This window comes from Lonchura striata, chromosome 2, assembly GCF_050655825.1.
Source record: "Lonchura striata isolate lonStrDom1 chromosome 2, ASM5065582v1, whole genome shotgun sequence".
Classification (NCBI taxonomy): domain Eukaryota; kingdom Metazoa; phylum Chordata; class Aves; order Passeriformes; family Estrildidae; genus Lonchura; species Lonchura striata.
In genome coordinates, this window is record NC_140704.1 from 124,334,219 (window position 1) to 124,351,299 (window position 17,081).

The following is a 17,081-nucleotide window of genomic DNA, read 5'->3' on the forward strand; positions in this document are numbered from 1 at the left end:
GAAGTGAAATCCAAGTGGCAGGGAAAGAAGCACACAGTTTAGAGCTCTGAGGAACACTTGTTACATGCGTTTCAACATGTTCATGTGCCAGTTCTGATGCCTAGAGAGGCTACCTGGAACCAAGGCTAGACAGAGCTAGAAGAATAAAGTAGGTATTTATTAAAAAGCCTTCAAAGGATACACCTTGGGCAGTACAAGAGCCCGGCCATGGTTCTGCCCAAGATGAGCCCGAGATGAATGACCAGTCATGGGTTTTCACACTTTTATAGGTTTCGGTCCATTTACATATTGGGGTTAAGAGTCCAACAGCATCAGGTTATGAAGTCCCATCCTTCCAGATTGTTCACCTCAATTCACTGTTTATACTTTTGGGCCCAAAGCTGCAACGGTGTCCTTGGTTCTCAGGCTGGAAAAGGATGGTTTGTCTAACTCGACTGTGAAGAGAACTTGCTAACACTTTACATGAAGTTCAGAGTCAGACTCTAAAGCAGTACAGAATCTGAAAAATATTAAAGCTAAAACTTAAGGCATCAGTTTTGCCACAAGAATATGGCATCTTTCTTAGCTTTTCTCTCTTAGTTACCCTCTTGCAGATTAAAAGTAATATCATCTGGTTATTTAGGTGGATTAGTAAATCTAAAGGTCAGAATCCAAATCTCAGTCTCTCTACCAAATTGTTGAAATAATGGGATTTAACCTCAGACTGCAGCTGTCCCTCATTTTGATTCAAAGTATGTTTGAAGGGGGTCTACTTTCCATTTCTATTTAGAAAGGGGTTGATTAAATTATTTTTTTCCATTTATAAGAGCCAAAATTATACTTTAGACTTCTGAATGAACAGAATGTCAACTCACAAGTCTAAGGAAGTGTAATTAACAGACTGATTTGAAGGCAGCATTCTTAGCTCATATTCAGATTCATGTTACACAATGATGCATTTACAATGGTCTATTCTTCTTTTACATAACAATTAGGTCATAATTTCAAATAAGATTTTTATTTCTACAAAATTGCTGGCAATTAGTTTGTCATCTGGATAGTAAAACCATCTGTCCAGAATTATTCCCACCAGGAAACTGAGGGTTTAGAAATCCCATGTACTTCCACACTTTAGAATGATACCACAAATATTCACCAGAAAGCCACTGTCTAAGAATTAAACCAAGTGCCTTGTGGAACAGACTTCTTTTGCCAGCATGTTTTCAAAATTACTAGAATGGTTTTAGAAACTTGACCAGAGACAACATAACCATTCAAAATCCTGCCAGTAACCTACAAAAGGTTTGAACATCAGTCTATATTTGGTACAGATGAAAGAGTAATTAGAAGGCTGTGGAAAATATTAGTATCCAAACTGTAACTTCTTCTCCACATTTCAGGTGCAGTACTCTCCATCTCAGAAGAGAAGGAAATGCATTACATACTCTTATGGAAGTGTCAAATGTCTCAGATGTCAACGTTTGAAACTTTGGAATATCATGGAATATGGAGGAGGGCATTGCATGGATTAAGAAAAAGTTTAAATGGCAAGAATAAGGTCATAAAAGATCAGTCCTTCACAGACAAATATGGGAGAAAATATGTTAAAAAAATAAGAAAAGAAAGGAAAAAAAAAGCGAAGCATGAGATCAGTATCTTCTCTCATCACCCAGTGTCCCAGCTCAGGACTTGGACTGCTCAGCAGGAAGGAGGATAAACACCAAACCACATTTCCAAGCAAAACATGATTCAAGAACTAAATAAAAGTCTCTAGTCAAAGCTCTGGCTTCAAGCTGCCATAGTACTCATCACGTTTGCCATGCTTTTATTCCTAGTGGAAAAAAAATGGAGCAAATATTAAACAAAAAGTCCAGTAAGTTTTAGGGGTGTACTACAGCTACAGATCTACACAGTCGCCCATAATTGAAACCAATGGGCAACCCAATGCCTAGATTTTTTAATAGACAGTTTCTCTTCAGGTTTTGATGGAAATGTAGTCTTTGACTTCAAGGAATTTCAATTCTTCTTATCTGTAAGAAAGAAAATCACAAAACAAATGAGCACAGATATTGAATTTCTCAGCTGCCATTTAACACACACCTGTTACCTGTGTTAAGCAAGAACAGCCAAAAGTAACAAGGGCACCTTCACTCCCAAGAGGTACTAACATTGCCTCTGTTACCTTCTTGACACACCCATCATCTCTTTTGGTTCTTCTGCATGGAAATGCCCAAGGACAATCAGCAGAATCTTCACATCTGCTGGTTCACACAGCTACTGGACCAATGGAAAGAGGAATCAGGCGGCATAAGAGCAAGTATTTGAGAAATTCTGGACAAAAAGCTTACAGAACAGTGGATTACACCTAGACTATAGAAATATCAAAAAGAATGCTAATATTCACAAAAGCTGAGCTTCCCCACCACATAACTGTTGTTTAAAAGGGATATTTCAACCTTCCTAATTTTATTTTGCTGAGTTTTCCTTGTCTTCTAGAGAACTAAGCATATAGTTCAGGGTTGTTTTTTTGTTCCAACTCCCCTTAAAAACTTTCTGTCTTAAAACAAAAGGGCTCCAGGAAAGCTCTTATTAGGTATAAATCTGTATAGTTTAAATTGAATTTCAAACTCTCATTTTATAAGAAGGTATCAGGAGCCATCTGAGAGGATTTACCTGCTGTGTAGTGGAAATATTACTGGGCAGACCCTCTGTGACCCCAGATTAGTGACGAATACCAAATGGCATGTAAGTAGACCTCTAATATCTATGATACAGATGCTCTACAGAATTTTAAGTGAGTCACATATAAATAATGACTGCACAGATAGATTTAGGAGCTGGAACGTGAATTTAATGCAAAGTTAATAATCCCTTCTGGAATTATAGCATTTCTTGAGGTAAAGGGGAATGTAATGGTTTTGTTTCTCTTCAGTTGCTTGTCTTGGTACTGAGAACTGCACTTGTTTACTCTGGAGAGGTGTTTTGCTGGTTTTGGCTGGAATAGAGTTAATTTTCTTCACAGTAGCTTGTGTGAGACTGTGCTTTGGATTTAGGCTGAAAACAGTGTTGGCAATTCAGGGATGGTTTATTTATTGCTAAGCAGTGCTTGCACAGAGTCGAGGCCTTTTCTGTGCCTCACTCCACCCCACTTTGCCAGTGAGCAGCTGGGGGTACTCAAGGAGTTGGGAAGGGACACTGCTGGGACAGCTGACCACAACTGACCAAAGGGATATTTCATACCATATGGCATCATGCTCAGCATATGAAGATGGGGAATTAAGGAGGCAGAGGGGGGATATTTGGAGTGATGGTGTTTTCTCAAGTGACCATTATGTGTGATGGAGCCCTGCTTCCAGCTGGGATGGCTGGACACCTGCCTGTCCATGAAATCATTAATTAATACCTTGTTCTTCTTTGCTTGTGTGCACAGCCTTGGCTTTAGCTATCAAACTGTCATCTCAACCAATGAGTTTCCTCACTTTCCCTCTTCCAAGTCTCTCCTTCATTCAAATGTGAGGGGAATGAGTGAGTGGCTGTATGGGACTTAGTGACCTGCTGGACTGAAACCACAAGAGGAAGGAAAACAGGTAATCAGTCCATCCAGTGGATTTTTCTGAGGAGAGCTAAGGATTTGGTAGTGTGAGCACATGCCTCAGAGACAGGAGCCCTGATTTATGTGCCAGTCCCCAGGACTTTCTGTACTTTGCATTAAGCAGCTACAGAGAAGCAAAGTGTTTTTGCTCTGCAAACATCATCCTTGTGTGCTTCACTGAGAGCCTGCACACTTGCAGTTCTCTTTTCTTCCGCTCCCATGGAACTCCTCTGGCTCTCTGAGAACATTAACAGCGTGCAGCCTCCTACATAGCTCTGGAGAGAGTTGAAAACAGACTTGGACTAAAGTCACCTGTATCCTGTGCAAGTGGTCACTAATCACTAAGCTTCTGCAGAGGGTGAACAGCGAGTGCTGCACAGGACACGGACAGCTCCTGCCATGTTCCTCAGCATGGGAAGCCTCCTGTCCCGCACAGGAAAGGATTCCAGACGTCACTTAGGGGGCAAGAAGTGGTGCCCAAGCTCCTGGTAAGGGCAGGATTTTGTACACAGTTCTGGTGCCACTAGCTGGCTTCAACAGCTCCTCACTGCGGCTTCCAGTTCTCTCCATGGAGAACATGCATGATCAGTGCAAGCCCTGGATGTCCTGCAGGTGGCCCGCCACAGTGGCACTTAGCTTCACTGAGCCTGAGTCCTAACAACTCCTGGGTTATTCTGTAGCAGAGCTAAGAAATTAATTTGCCTTCCCAAACATAATTTTCTCCATTCTGGACAACTCAGCATTCTTCCTCACTCCTTGCTTTGCATTATTTTCTCCCAGATTTATTAGCCTACATTTCTCAAATCAATTTATGTTTTGTCTTTTTATTTCTAACCACTTTACACCTTCTCTGCACTATACCATCTATCACTACAGTCTCAGCTATTAAATTAATGCGCTATCTAGATCTCACTTCACTTCCATGTCAAATCTGACATGACTTGGCAATGAATAAAATGAAGCAGACTGGAGCTTCCTTTGCAAATTATTCGACTCCCACTTTAGAAAACAATTCACCTGTGCATAAGAATGGAAACAGCATAGTGTCAAAGGCCAGACCTTCAGGAAGCAGCAGAGAGCAGTCCATGCAAAACATCTCTAAGTGAGGGTAAGAAACAAAACCCAAGCCACAAATCCCTCTTCCCAGCCGAAAAACTGCCAGTGCTGGAGAAGTGATGGGAAGGGCAGATCACTAATAGCATACTTGTACCTACGTCTGACTTCCACGTCAGCTGGCAACATCATGTGGCTTCCATGAGAGCTGGCATATCTGTATTTAACTTTAGATAAATCCAAATATTTTATTTTTCTTCTGCTGCTATTCTATTACCATTAGCAGGAAACAAACAGCCACTTAAAAACCAGAAATGGCAGTATAGAATATTAGTAAAAAACACAACCAAAAAAATTTCCCTGGTGTATCAGAACTGGTGGAAGTTTATTTATACTCACACAAACTTGAAATACTGACAGTTACAAAGGTGGACGATTTGAGTAGTCAAATGTAAGAACTTTATTTATCTTTCATAGCTGTGCTGGAGAACAAGAGTAAGGGGTACATTGCAAACCATTTGCATAAAGTTGCTTAGGCAACAGGTTAAGTGATACAACATTTTAATTTTGCTGTCATAACAAAGCTCGACAACAAATATATCTATATTTGTGTATCTAGCTATATATCTATATGTATGTGTATGTATGTGTGTATATATGTGCACATATACAGTACAGAGGAGCTCACCCAGTTAATAGGCTGTGGAGGGAATTCAAGACATGTACTCCAGAGATTTCCATCTTTGCTGTGTCCTTTCTTGCACATGAAGGTGCATGACAGCTGTATAGAGGTAATGGGGACAGGGCAAGAGCTTCAGGAGGAGCCAGAAGAGGGATGGCAACCAGCCCTGCTCCCACTGATTTACACCATCCTCCCCCGAGGTCCAGATGGAATTATGTGCTGCTGCCCACTGTACTATGGCCAGCCTGCCATCCACACCATGAAGCTGGTGGGATAGGGTAGCCAAGAGACTGTGGCACCTCTCACTGGTCCCTTGCCCCATCAAATTCTTGAGCATAATCCTGAGCAGCTGCTGGGCACCCATCTAGGAGTACTGGGTGCTCCAGTCAGCGACCCTTTCTGGTTACCTGCAGACCCTCTTTGCAGTTGCAGCCTTGTAACCCTCACACCTCTTCTCTATGTTTTTTTCCAGCCTGGGAGATGACTGTTTCCCATGGATTTTCCCATTTCCTTCTAGCCCTTTGCCTGCACAAGCCAGCTGGACAGTTTTGGTAGAGCCAGTCCTTGGCTAAACAGAGAATGGCAAAAGTGGCAGCTGTGCAGCCTTACCATTGACAAAGAACAGGAAGACTGGGACAGGCCTGTGCTTCTTCCTTGGCATATGACACAAAGAAATGTGTCTCTTGATATTTATCCTCTCCTCACGTTGCAGGGCAGAATTCAACACTGAGAGAAGCAGAAAACTGAAGGAAAAGGCAGGAAGAATTTCTAACAATATTTTATTGGCTTGCATTGCAAGCAGTTTTGAGACAAAGGTACCACTCAGTAAGGATGGATTCCAGTCATGAGAGACATTAATAATAATAATTACTATTTTTAATTTCACTTTCTTGGCACTACCTCAAAGTTACATGTGTGTTATTCTTAGAATAAAAACCATTACAGCTGAACATTTTTATCAGTGAGCATCTAAGAAATGGAAACTTCAAGCAGTACTGACATATTTCAAAAAGTGGACCCCAATGTGCTGCCTATATGATTTCCTTCACTCTATAGGACTCCTTGCTTTCTTACAATATTTTGATTTAAGAAGGGTTTTCACATGATGCTCCTTAAATTATTATATTTTTTTTGAAAATTTAGGTGCTCAGAAAGAAAGACACTGACTTCAGGGGGCATTTAAATGTTTACTTCATCAGACTAATTTCCAGCATCATTGGTCTCTAAGCATGCACCTTCCATGGTGGTGCCAAGTATGTAGAAGCAGATCCTTGGTTTTGCTTCCATTTGTTAGGTCTCACTAGACCAGAAAGTGAGAGTAAGGAATAACCTGCTGGCAGCCAAGGCTCTCACTGATGGGCAGAGAAGCAAAGAGGGATCTTCACCAGACCATGTGTGTACAGCAAAACTATAAAACTGCTATAAAATGGTGGTCACTGGCATGCTTCCTAATTTAAAGGGCAGCACTGCTCTGTGCTTAGTAAAGTTAAATGCCAGTCCTGAATTCCCAGATGTTCAGGCCTGTTAAACCTCAGAGGATGGGACTTGTAGCCCTGAGTGAGATGTCTGAATGGGAGACTCATCCATTCAGCACGTGGATTGCTTTGGATGATAGAGGCACCATGAAGTTCAGGCATTTGCTGTGAGTCACTTAGAGACATTTCCAGGACACCAAGGCCTTATTCTGCACTGATCTTCTCTAGCTGCTGCTGATAAGCAAAACAACTGCTGCTCATCTAACTGAGCCTTCTGTAAACTAGTTGCAACTATTCTTTAACCTATTTAAAATCTCAGCTGGGCACCACAAGATGAATAATTTCTGTGTCTTGGGACAGCAAAGAGATGAGAGATGTCTCCTCATTCCCAACCCAGGGGGCAGACATATCACAGATTTGCATACAAGACAATTGTTTAATACGTTCACAAATCAATTTTATTAATTTAAAACAAAATTAATGAAGAAAAATTCTGTACACAATTGTGGACACAACACACTTTTTGTACAATAAGGCCCAGATAAATTTTGTTATGTTTTTCACTCCATGAATGACTAAAAATTGAAAAGGGCCAAAGAAAAAAAACGACAACCAATCCCCCCATCACTGTCTATTTCTCTTGAAAAATGAAAAGGCTAATGATAGTCTCAATTCTAAAAACGATCCACAATGTGCTTTATGCACATATGTGAGTACTGCAAAAGTTGCAGCACTCAAACTGGGTAAAGTAAAGCACATGTGCAAGTCTTGGTAAGATAAAAACCTCTCTTGGTACTAAGGCAATCCACAAATATTTTATTCTAGCAGCAATGTGATTCCTCCAATAGAGAAGGGTGTTGATTTGTACCTACATTGGTGCTCTGTAGCTTTGCAGGTAGCTGTTTCATGGCTGGTGGTTTTTTTTATAAAAATGAAAAAAGAAAATTAACCAACAAAGGTGAGGTTTCTTTTTAATAAGATAATTAACTGGGCCAAGGGAATTGGTACAATTCAAGCTAAAAAGTCAGACTAACAGTTTACTTAACCAAGTAGCTCAAAGCCTTCAAGATCAGAAAAGTCACAAGTCACAGACAGACATGGTCTAGGTTTGTCCTTTAAGTTAGTAGAGACAAAAGCAAATTTTAACTCCTTGGTGATAATAATTTCAGCATTTCCATTGCCGGCAATGGATGTTATATCTTAGGAAAATCTGACTCCTGGTGGAAGAGGACTAAAAAGCTTAAATGTATATGAGCATTCTTGCATAATTTCTCCAAAATATTCTCATTTCTAATTTCTAAAAATATTAGTGATGATAGATTCCTTTATTTTTGGATGAGGCAAAGGCTATTCAGTACCAAGGTTCCAGTTTAAGTTACATCTTAAAATATATTTGTGTTCTTTCTCTATTTCTTCATGGAATGACTCTCCTAATTAATCTTTTAATACTCTAAAAAAGAGTTAATATGTTAACTTTAAAAGAGGAAACAAAAATACAATAAAGACCTCCTCTTCACTTGGGTTTTATCTGTATTTGCTTCAACCAGGGGGACACAGAAAATCAATCTTTTCATAATCAGAGTGGGTGAGAGAAGAAAATGGCAGAGAAACAGCTGAGAACAAAACCCAATTCCTATTGACACTTGACATCCATGCTTTTGGTCTTGACAAATTTATCTAAAAAAAAATCCATTATCTACATATTTATATCCAACACATTGATAAGGCACTGCACAAATTTGTGCACATGTGGCCTCAATCTTCACCAACAAGGCATTACTATCTTTCAATAGCATTTACCTTAACAATATGTAAAAGAATCATTCATTATTACAAATTTACACAAAAAAAATCTTCCTGTACATGATTGTCTCAGTGATGTACCTAATAGTTTAAATTAGACATATTTTAAACTACTCTGTAATGTGCTAAAATCAAAAGTAGTTGCTGTACCATAAGGCAAAGGCTTATAATAGCCTTTAATCCTATTATACATATCCTCAGTTATATGATGTCAAAATACAGTCTGTTCATAAATAAGTAAAGATGTACAGAGTACCCTGGGTATGAGAAACCAAAACGTAAACCTTCTTTATAAGAAAATTACTCCACTGGTATTTTGTAAAATCTCAGTCTTCATTGTGCAATCAAGTTTGCTGTGTTAAAGAAATTGTGTGTGTCACATTAAAGAGGCTAAAAACTACAAAGCATTTGCAGGTCCTTTTTCTTTTCTTCACAGGTATGAACCTCTTATTTCCTTTTCTTTTCTTCTTCTTCTTTTTGTTTTTCTTCCCATTTTATTTTTCCCTTCTCTATTTCTTTTTGGTAGCAAGTATGGTAAAGATGAGTTGTTCAAACACTCGCATGGCTTGTTTTCGTTGGACTCGCAGCACCGGAGCCAACAGCTGTTCTGAAGAAAAGGACGTGCTCCTCCGTTCTCTGAAAGGGCAAGGGGTAAGACCAATTGCAGCTGTACGTCAACATGTTGAAATCACAAAGTTCTATAGTCCAATGCTGACACAAGACACAGGCATCTCATCCATGGGCAGAAGGAGGCTCTGAGGTTTGAAAGTGCTGCTAAGCTGCTACAAGTACTCCAGTTCCAAGGCGTGGTGAAGGGCCATAAGGTCAGAGTGGCTCGAGATCCTCCAGAATGGCATAGCATGCTGTGAACAGCACAGACAACATGTAAAAATAACCCCAAGCATTCTGGTATTTAGACGCACCCTTTGTCTTTCACAGGGATAAGAGAACATTTAGGGGAGAGAAAAAGAGCTCTTAAAACCTTGAGTTCTTCAGTCTGGTCTCTCTGACCCACCCCCTAAACATAAATTCTCAATAACAGCAAATCTATTTACAGTAGGAACTACAACAAACACATCAGGAGGTCATAAGGAAGGGAGGGGATACTAATCTCTTTATATGAAAAACAGATTTCAGAACATTGCAGAAGAAAATACTACTTCTGGAAAAAAAGAAACCAAATAACATACGCATGTGAGTAGTTTGAGGAAGGGAACAGAAAGAAAATAAAGAAAGTGAAAGTGTTGTTTACTATCAAAATGTGTTTTCTCCTTGTAAAAAACTTGGCAGATGAGTTAGGAACAGAAAAATGGTGATTCAGAATAACTCGTGTTATGTGTGATGTGTCACATCACTTTGAAAAGATTTTTATACCAGTGACTTGTATAACACTGGTCATTGCTAACACTGATCTTAGAGCATCTTTTCCATATGGGACATTAAAATAAATACATATTTTTTTCCTATTAGTTGTAATAAAATCTGACTGGGGCACAAATACTTTTGCAAAGAACCTGAATAAAACAAAAAACATAAATCCCAGGAAAAAGTACAGATTACCTCATTCATGAAGGGGCAAAAATCTACTTAAGAACTACCTTTTTACTTGAAACTAGGGGTTCTAATGTCAACAAGAACTTTTGCATATATTTAAAAAAAGAAAAAAGATAACCATCTGCTTTTGTCAGGAAATTATTCTATAAACCTAATGGGAAAATAGTTTCAATTCAACAGTATTCTGGAGGCTAACATGATTGTGTTCACCTTTTCACTGGGTCAGTTTGTGTCCTGGCATCTTTAGGAGGCAAACCACAAGCAATTTATTATCACATTAGCTTCTAAGTTTCCCAACCATTTTATCTATGATTTCCCAAAGAGGATTTCATAATTCTACTTCAGCAGCTCTTGAGTAAATTCCTAATTCCACTGAAATCAGAGGCAAAACTCCATCTCCTCTCCTTCTTGCATCATCTTCAGGAAATGAACCAGCAAGACCAATACGAAACAAAAATTACTAGTCATGCCATTCTCTGGATTTTGCAAAAGCTTCCATGCACCTATGTCTAACTTAGGCTGCAAGATCTTTCTGTCAGAATTTGAAATATCTGATAGGGGTACTACATCAAGCACAAAGAGTCGCAGGTGCTTGCAGCAGGTCCATGCTGTGTTTGCCAAATGACTGCTCAGGTCAGCAATGCTCAGCAGTGCTGCCTCCTTTTCGTGGGAGGTTGCAGCTTCCCTCTTCTCTCTCAAACCCCTGTCAGGTGGGACACAGCTGGTCTCCCTGACAGCCAGCCATAGCTCCCTGCTCCTCCTCTTAGTCAGCTTGGCAGCACATCTGCTTTAGCCACTGGGTCAGGGATGTGTAAACAGCACACCTATGATGTGGCTGGCAAAGACTTTGGTGGACACCTGCCTTTGCAAAGTGTCTCTGCAGAAGCCAAGAGTCAATGACATGGATGCCCTCCAAGGTCAGGCAGCAAACCAATGAATAGGGAGAATTATAGGAATAAATTCTTGGCTTCCAGCTCCCACTCGATGCAGCTCCAGCTTTATAACTGCTTCCCTAGTAACAACTTCAGCATCACAGAGCATACACACACCAGGCAGATAGAGCAGTTAAAGACTCTGATTGATTTAACAGAAGGTTTAGCTTCTGCTAAATCAAATTACAGCACCTCTTACTAGATGCCCATGTGCAATATCGAGTATCGGATTACCCTGTTTATGGGTCAGCTGTTGATGATCAGGTTTTAAACCAAAACTGTAAGCAGCCATAATTTTCACTATATATTTCTATCTCAAATTTAGTTAAGTGTCGTCTGCATTATTTATGTCTGTCTGTGAAAGGAATAAACCTGTATTTACTCCATGCAGTTACAGCAGTGAAGTGTGGAATGACAATAGTCTTACAAAAAAAAAAAAAAAGAGGTAATAATTGTGTAATTCTCAAGATTATAATTATTTTCAGTGCTCCTTCATGTAGATCTAAAGGCCAGATGCACAATCCCAAGAAATAAAGCATGCCAGGAACATGGTGGCTGCATGGGGCTGGAATCTGCTCTGACGTCCTGGGCATGGCTGAACGTGCCAAATTCAGATTTCTATCAGTCTGACCCTACAGTATGGCCTTCAGAGCTGTGAGGAGGCAAAACAAACCTGATACAGATCTATATATATCTGTATGTTTGTGTGTATATATAGAGACTCACACATACGTGTTCATATATATCTGCATGTGTTTTCATGAGGTATGTATGCCAATTTTCACCCCATCTAAGAGAATGATTGTATGAAATTGGAACCTTTAAAGTAACAAAATTATCATGCAAAACCTTATCTATTATATCTGTATTAACATGCATTGCTGATTCACAATTATTCAGCCATGTCAAAAGTGGCAACACACCCACGAGATGGAAGTAAATTTTCTCTTGCCAAATGACTTGAGATCATTTGAGAGAGTAAGAGATCCTTTGTGTATATATATATGTACAAAATATTGCCTTTAACGAGCCATCCCTGCCAACATTTAGCACACCCATGCCATGCAGAACACTTCTATTCTGAGCCAAGCAAGAAATGTTAATCTGGCATTTGCTGCTGCAGGAGAATGGATGACAAATGCTAACCACTAATAAATAGGTGGTGAAACTGGATGCATCAGTATCTAATGGAACTCTAAGTCTACTATTTCAACATCTTCCAAGTAAATATGAAGCTTTTGTATTTTAAAAATCATTAATTGTTTGGTAGATGATACTTAGCAATAAAATACTTATGAACTTTTAAATTATTTAATTTTGATGACATTTTGAAATTAAATGTGGTGGCAAAATTTTGGTTTTGATGTAAAAAGCATAAAAAATGAAACTACAAATTTTGTAAGCCTAATAATTAGAGTATTATTAAATAACCTAAGTTATTAAGCTATTTTATTTCTGAAATAGAAGTAATTTTATTGTCAGCATGTACCTACTAAATGTACAAAACTTCAGCTATTTTACTACACAAAATAGTGTCGCTATTAATACACATGCAAAACAAATCCAGTTTTTGATAGCAACACCAAAAGTGCAGATTATCCCCTATCCTCCTTCCCTTAAATGAATACATATTTATACAAAAAACTTACTCCTGAGATTTGTGATGGATTTGAATAGAAAACTCATCAGTTTTTGTCATCTTTCATGGTATTTTTATTGTATTCCTGCCAGATTTGCTAAGCGGCCGTCTTTACTTCCTATCCCAAACCTGACAGGCACAGTGTGACTCTGAGCTTAAAAGCAATGGCATATTGGATACCCATTTATATTCTATTTATTGCTCCACAAAGATTTATGATTTTTCCTCCAAGTCAGCATGACCATTTTGGAGACAAAGGAGAAGACCATTTGCCTAGGCTCTCCTGAATCACCTGATGTAAAATCCAGCTCCTCAGTGCAGAGGAGCCTTTGTCTCATCTCACAAATTAGAAATGCTTTGGAGAATTCTCCTAAGCAGAAAAACTCAGGAGTTGGGGTTTTCCTGTCTTATTAGTATTTCCTGAATGTATCTCCAAAGGCAAAGGCAAAAGATGAGCACAAAACAAAACCAAACACAACAAAACAAAACAAAATAACCTCCAAAACCAAAACACAGCAAACCAAAATACAATGGAGTTTTTGGCAGAAACCCCCAGGCCCTTGTACAGCTGTGTCACCGCAGTGGCACCCTGAGGCGCTGGCTCTGACACGCACTGGCACTGCTGCCAGCACCCAGAGCACCCTTTGGACTTTCACACTGGCTTCTCTCTGCCCTCCTCTCCCTTCTTTTCACACACCTTTGTGTGAACCCTGGTGTTACAGCCAAGTTCACTGGTTGCTGCACTGACCCAGAAGGGTACAATCATTCCTCAATCCACACTGCAAACATCCTGAGAGTTTTAATTGTCTCATCAAATATTTTGCTGGAAGTGACAGCTAAACTAGGGTGTCAATATCATAGTTCGACTAATGCTACCAGAAATGCAACAGTGTATTATGTTTGCTTACATCAACCAAAACAGGCATTTTATGAACAAACTGTTTATCCTAAAAATGTTTCTTAATAAAGCAATGATCTTTTAAGTGGCGTTAGAAAGTTTCCATTATTGAATTTTTATACTTATGACAATAATAAAAAGATTTCAAATGTTTCTTTTATTTTCCTACTGCTGTATTGACTCAATATTTTCAATGAAGGAAGGACATACATGAAAATCTTGTTTTATGATGAAGGAATTGATAAATGATCGGTAAATTATTTTTAATAATAAACCTTAACTTTCTTACCTCCTAAGCTGGAAGTTCAACCATTTTTTTTTCTCCATTGAATGAACATAAAATAAAAAAAAAATCTCTAATTAAATAGTCTTGAAAAGACTTACTACAGTTTACATGTAAACAATGAAGTGCTATCTAAAGAAGGTTGTACTGTTTATGCTATAAATAGTGTAAAGAAACACACATGTGCTAATGGCTTCACCACAGGCCAAAGTCCTACAGAAAAGTGCTGTGCAAAGGCGTAACAGAAGACCTGTCCCTTCTCTGGAGAATACAGCAAAACCTGACATGCTGATGTGAAGCAAGGAGAGAAGGAACCAGCTACCAAAATTCAGGGGTAAGCATGACAATGGGGTACATCACAGGACACTTATGCCACTCTGGATTTATATGGTTTGGGTAGTTTTGGGGAGGCAAAGCTTCTGCTTTGTTTGTGTGCTCTCCAGAGAAGATTTCTACTCTTGCAGGATGTGAAGGAAAAAACTAAAAAGGCAAATCCTGCATTCACAGTGTGAAATGGTGATTTCTTACTTGGTGGAGTAAGAAGCAGGACAAAAAACACAGAAGCATTTTCCTAAATCAGGTTGATAGTTTATGCAGGAAGGCAGGGCTGCTGGTGTACTTATTGACTTCTCTGGCATTGCTGCAGCAGATAATTTAATCCAGAGCATCTAACATGCTTTCAACCTGAAAATTCCTTCCACCAGGAAAGAATACACACAAGTAATTGCACAAAGGAACTTTCTATACTGCTACTCCTCTTAGCAACTGGAAAGGCTTTCTCTTATGTTTTCTGAATCATGTTTCCTGTTGAAAAAAACAGTGGAATAGATAATGTTACCAAAAGGACTACTCCTGCCATTATCATATACAACACTATTTCACTGAGCAACAGAAAAGGAACAAAGAGAAGGAATTTCTTTTCCCCCGATCTTAAATACAGCTTTTAAAATGTAATCATTTGCAGCGGGAAAACATTTCTCTGCAAAGATGAAAGGCATTTCTGAAGGAGAAAGGAGCAAACTGTTCCCGTCAGTCCGCCAAAGGGATATATGAAACTGAGACTCTGCAAAGTGCTGGGACGAGCAGGGAACCTACCCGCAAGGCTTCAGGGGCACAAAACCCAGATTTCATGAAGCAAAACCAGTCAATGGTTGTTAAAACGCCATGTGGACTAATTAGTTTCACTTCTCCAATTTAGAAAGTCACAGTGGAAAGAGATAGAAGTATCACAGAGAGTTTTGTGGTGAAAAAGCAGCTGTGTAAAAGCAATTTATCTGTGAAAGGAAACAAGAACAAAAATGCCCATTTTCCTGCTCTTTCTCTTATTATTCAAATAGCCAAGGTTATGCCTCATTCCTCCAAGCAAAGAGTGTGTATCTGCAGACTACCTTGGGTAGTTTTTCTAGCAAGACTACAGGTAAAGCCTATTATTTGTGAATGAGAAGTGTTGCTTTTTATACTGCTTAATTCACATTGGAAAAAAAAGTGATTTTTTTCACTTCTTCTCAGTGGAAAGCAAAAAACAATACACAGTCAAATAGTATCCTCTGTTCAGTTATCTGAGATTATGAATGCTTGCCAAGCCACAGGTTGCTGTCTGAACAAAGAATCCAAATTATGGGCACACAAGAAAACAGAAATTCCTGTATACCGACTCCAGTCCTACATGTCTTTTTAAGGTGTGACATATATGTATTTCATATAGTCAAACAGCACATTGCCTTTGATCACTAAGAATCACCATATTTTGCTTACATTCATAACATCCTATGTGGTATTTTGGGTTGCCAAGGAAAACAGAACTGTTAGTTCTTGGCACAAAAGCCAGGGCCCATTTTCTGGCCCCTTTTTGAAATGTATCAAACATACACAGTTTAATGTGTCTTTTGGAGAACAGCAGGGCAAATCATTATCTATAATCTTACTCGGCTTTCTACTAGATATAGTCAACACAGATTTTGTAAGGCAAAGATATCCAACCTAAATGTCAATGCATGCTGTCCCATGCTGAAGAAAAGACAATTTTCCAGACTCTTGAAACCAACCCCCATCAAAAGAAGGTCATTACCTTTTTTGCTCCTTGTTCTTCTTCAACGCCATCTCCTATAACAACATACACTACTTTTCTTCCAAATCTTTGAATTATTCGCTCAAAACAACTTTCCTTTCCTGAAAGAAAAAGATCCGACTATTCAAGATAGGTGGTGATGGGATGTCATCAAATAAATAACTTTTTAGCCTGGATCTCTCCAGTCCTTGAAATTCTTAAGTAGAGCTACAAGATGAGAAGAGTCTGTCCCTCAGGATGGTGTATCAAGGCCCATTGCAGCATAGACAGTATACTAGAGGTCCACACATGACCTTTATTGTCTCATTCACTAATATGACACAGGTTTGTGGTAAATTTCACCACCAGGAGAATTATCTACCATTTGTTTATGACCAGTAGCTTGATTTCAGTAAATTAATTGAAGCTGAATTGAAATTCCAGCCTTTTCTCCAAAACCTGTGATATGGTTAATCACAGCTCCCAAAACAGTAGTACCCTGATTCAGAAGATCATGCAAAAGATTAAGATTTAAATGCCTGTAACACAATACATGGGCCATGTCCTTGATCCTGCACTGGGATCCACTCATATGGGTCATTCCTTCCCCACACACATCTAGGGAAATTATCTCAGTGCTCCAGACCTATGCACAAGTACCGCAGAAACACAGAAATGCTAAGGGTTTGGAAGGGACCCTAAAACTCATCTAGTCCCAATTCACCCTGGCATGTGCAGGGACACTCCCACTATATTAAGTTATTTAAAGTTATCCAAGGTTATCCAAGGCTATCAAGGTTATCCATGTCTATCCAGGTTATCCAGGCTATCCAAGGCCTTACCCAACCTGGTCTTGAACACTGCCAGAGTTGTGGCATACACAACCTCCCTGCGCAACCTGTTTCAGTGTCTCACCATCCTTACAGCAAAGAATTTCTTCCTAATAGCTAACCCAAATTTCCTCTCTTTCAATTTGTAGACATACTGGGAAGTTTCAGGTATGGTACTGAGAAGACAAAAGAAAGCAAAAGCCTAAAATTGAGTTTTCTCGAAGGTCCCCATTCTGAACGGACACTTTAATCAGTCCATGGGACATGCTAACCTGTTTGCCTACAGCAGTGGATGGGGAAATTGTGTTTATTAA

The 17,081-nt window shown here is 39.2% G+C and overlaps 1 protein-coding gene across 38 annotated transcripts in view; it reads right to left on the reverse strand.

Moving 5' to 3' along the window:
- Nucleotides 1-9,039: 9,039 nt before the first annotated feature.
- Nucleotides 9,040-17,081, reverse strand: part of EYA1 (EYA transcriptional coactivator and phosphatase 1) — a 152,980-nt gene continuing 144,938 nt past the window's right edge. For all 38 annotated transcript variants that reach the window (XM_085572233.1, XM_085572231.1, XM_085572232.1 and 35 more), the window contains 2 exons: nt 15,959-16,059; nt 9,040-9,447 (listed from right to left, as the gene is read on the reverse strand). In XM_085572233.1, the coding sequence (XP_085428359.1) occupies nt 9,367-9,447; nt 15,959-16,059 (182 nt within the window). In that variant the 3' untranslated portion in view covers nt 9,040-9,366. The remainder of the gene's footprint in view (nt 9,448-15,958; nt 16,060-17,081) is intronic.